The sequence below is a fragment of the Monopterus albus genome, unplaced genomic scaffold (genome assembly GCF_001952655.1).
Source record: "Monopterus albus unplaced genomic scaffold, M_albus_1.0 scaffold26.1, whole genome shotgun sequence".
In the NCBI taxonomy this organism is placed as follows: Eukaryota; Metazoa; Chordata; class Actinopteri; order Synbranchiformes; family Synbranchidae; genus Monopterus; species Monopterus albus.
Genome location: NW_018127906.1, coordinates 1,348,525 through 1,351,459, shown reverse-complemented (window position 1 = coordinate 1,351,459; position 2,935 = coordinate 1,348,525). Strand labels below are relative to the sequence as shown.

General features: G+C 43.7%; 1 protein-coding gene across 7 annotated transcripts in view; it reads right to left on the bottom strand.

Moving 5' to 3' along the window:
* grin1b (glutamate receptor, ionotropic, N-methyl D-aspartate 1b) overlaps positions 1–2,935 on the bottom strand; it is a 51,870-nt gene that overhangs the window by 31,898 nt on the left and 17,037 nt on the right. For all 7 annotated transcript variants that reach the window (XR_002274551.1, XM_020595219.1, XM_020595218.1 and 4 more), the window contains 2 exons: positions 2,625–2,722; positions 1,887–2,008 (listed from right to left, as the gene is read on the bottom strand). Coding sequence is in view for 6 of the 7 variants with exons in the window: in XM_020595219.1 (XP_020450875.1) it covers positions 1,887–2,008; positions 2,625–2,722 (220 nt within the window). In the remaining variant the exon portion in view is untranslated. The remainder of the gene's footprint in view (positions 1–1,886; positions 2,009–2,624; positions 2,723–2,935) is intronic.

Here is a 2,935-nt window from a genome sequence, read left to right as displayed (position 1 = left end):
ATGACACACACTATAGAAAATGAAACAAACAAAAAGATGTTAGACACATTTAAAGCCACAGTTACAGTGAGCCCGGAGAGAAAAGAGTGGTTAGGAACCTTTAAACATGTTTTGTTTTTGGTTTCTTCTTTTTAAATGTTTAAATGTTCAACCAACAGTCATAAGAAACCAGAGAGAGAAACACACCAGGACGCTGAGAAGTTAACTGACTATGATGAGGATTGGCTTCCTTCATCAGAGACCTACAGCGCTACCAGACAGAGCGCGAGACAGAAAATAGAGAGCAACCATGTTTCCATCCAAACATTTTAAAGACAGTGCTCTCAGATGTGCAATACAAGCAGCAACGCCCTTGCAACACCTTTTTGATCACCTAAGAACAAGGGACTTTAAAGCGGACAATGCAGCGCCTTGCCTCAAACTAAACTGTACTCAGACTATCTCCAGTAACACCAGCAGAATGAGCAGTGAGCAGCTCCTGTGTGCAGTGACCCAGAGGATGTATAGAAGACTGTCACTGGATCACTGTGGTACTGAAGGAAACTGGAGTTTCTCAGGCAGGTTCTGCAGCCAGTTGTCCTCTGATTCTCATTGGATTTACAGAGGGACATCTGAGATAATGAGATCCTCATTATCTCTGGTGACTATAATTTACTGGGCCACTCTTAAATTTAATGAATCACCATAGAATAAAAATAAGTCTTAGGATTAGTTTTAAAAGCTGTCAAGGAGGGCGCCATCCTCACACACTGGGGTAACTCATTTCACCAATCGGGGGCCACAATTGAGAAAACCCGATCACTCCTATTTTTAACCTCAGTTTTGGCACTGCTAAGAGAAGCTGCAGACCTAAGAGATCGTGAGGGCCTCTGGAGAGTTAAGAGATCTGTTATATAACTTGGGGCTAAGCCATGTAAAGCCTTGAAAGTTATAAGAGTCTTAAATTTGATTCTTAAAATCACAGGTGGCCAATGCAGACAAGCGACCGGAGTGTAATATGTTCATACTTACACGTCCCAGTTAAAAGACGAGCAGCAGCATTTTGGACCAACTGAATAAGAGAGCACTGATTTATACCAAAATATACGGCACTGCAGTAGTCCAGCCTGCTGGAGAATAATGCATGAACAGTCTTCTCTAAATCCTGTTTTGCCAAAAATGGTTTAACTTTAGACAAAAGTCTTAACTGGAAGAAACTTGCCTGAATATAATGCCCAAGTTTCTGGCGTGAGATTTTATATAAGGCATCCAAAGATGAAAATCTGCATTGGATATGTCCACCGAGTTTGATTTTCATTAAGATGTAAAACATTGTGTGACAACCAAGTCTCGACATTCTCAAAGCAATCAGTGACCATGGACCTGGAGTCGCTCTGCTTTGGCAAAAAATAAATAAATAGGGCTGGATATCATCAGCCTAACAGTGAAATGGCAACCCATGCTTTCTTATAATCTGACCTCAAGTACAAATATAGGAGGAAAATAAGGTTGGACCTTTTTACTGTGAACTATTTTGGTGTCACCACAAAATAAATACACTGCAACAAAAAATCCAGGTCGAATTTAGTTGAAACTGAAATGTCTGAATGTAGTTCACTATCAACGCTGCCAGTACAAACACAAGCAAAGACAAGGAGTTAAAAGAAATGTAAAATCACTTCCTGAAGATGTTCATCTATTTTCTCTGCAGGTAACAAGGTTCAATGTCTAAAATAACATCAGTGCTCTGACTTGTTTCTTTCTCTCCAGCTTTTACAAAACTCTCTGCTAAGATTTGGATGGAAACAGAACTGGAGAGAGACAGAGAGAAACCCCCAGAGGAGGGGGAGAGTGAGGAAGACCAGTGAGGACGAAGAACAATGAAGAGCAGGCAGAGTGTGATGTACCATCTGGAGCTTCACTCAGAGCTTTGCCAGTCATCTCTCTCTCTCCAACCAACCAGACGTAACCAGAGCCAGTCATGTTGAGCTGCCGGGCGGCTTTGTACACAGCTGCAGCTTCATCCTCACTGCACAGACACACACACACATAAAATTGCTTATTAATTTGAGTCGTATGATGTTTTAGCTAGTTTTAGTCCAGTTCTTGTTCTGCATTTTTAATGTTTACATCTTCTAAGTACTTTGAGGTTCCAGCTGCCTCCATCCCCGTTGTGTACGGTTCATGAGCCATGCTGCAGGCATTACTGACAACAGGTAAAGTCACTCACTATTCAAGTGATCACGTTTCACAGACATCACGTGTGACCACAGGGACACACTGTGCATATGTTTTTGCATGTTCTGACGAGCTGAGCCAGACTAAAGTATCTGTAGATAACAATTAAGCATTTATAAAGTTACAGGCAAATCAATCCTACTGCGTGGATAAATAGAAAGTAATCAGGAACATTTCTGAGACCCCTCTGAAATTTCATTTTCAGATTTTCATTGTCTGACCTCTCAGTAAAGGGGTCAGGGACCACCAAAACCCCCCCGTATTCCACAAACCTCTCTTACAACTAACCCCTTGCACCCTCCAAACAGAAACCAACCCAAATGCAATCAGCACAAACATCCATGCGGATGCCCAGTAACACCTCAGTAATACCTTGGAACCCACCCACAGCCACCCTGATCACACACCTGGCGGAGAGGATGATGACTCGGGCCTCCAGATCTTTGGCCTCCAGCAGCAGAGCCGTCAGGTTGGTGTCCTGGCTGAAGAGCAGCACCTTCTCCGCCTGGAGGACCACAGCGCAGGGCGGCAGGTGACACACAAGGCAGCGGGTACCATCGTAGGACATTGAGAAACATGGCAGAACAAAACACCACAGAACACATCATAGGACAGGCATCATTAGCTCTGAACCACCAGGATCCCCGCCCCCTCCCCAAACTCAGCCATGCTCCCTCTCACCCACGCTACCACGATAGGACGGGGCAGGTCCAAAAAA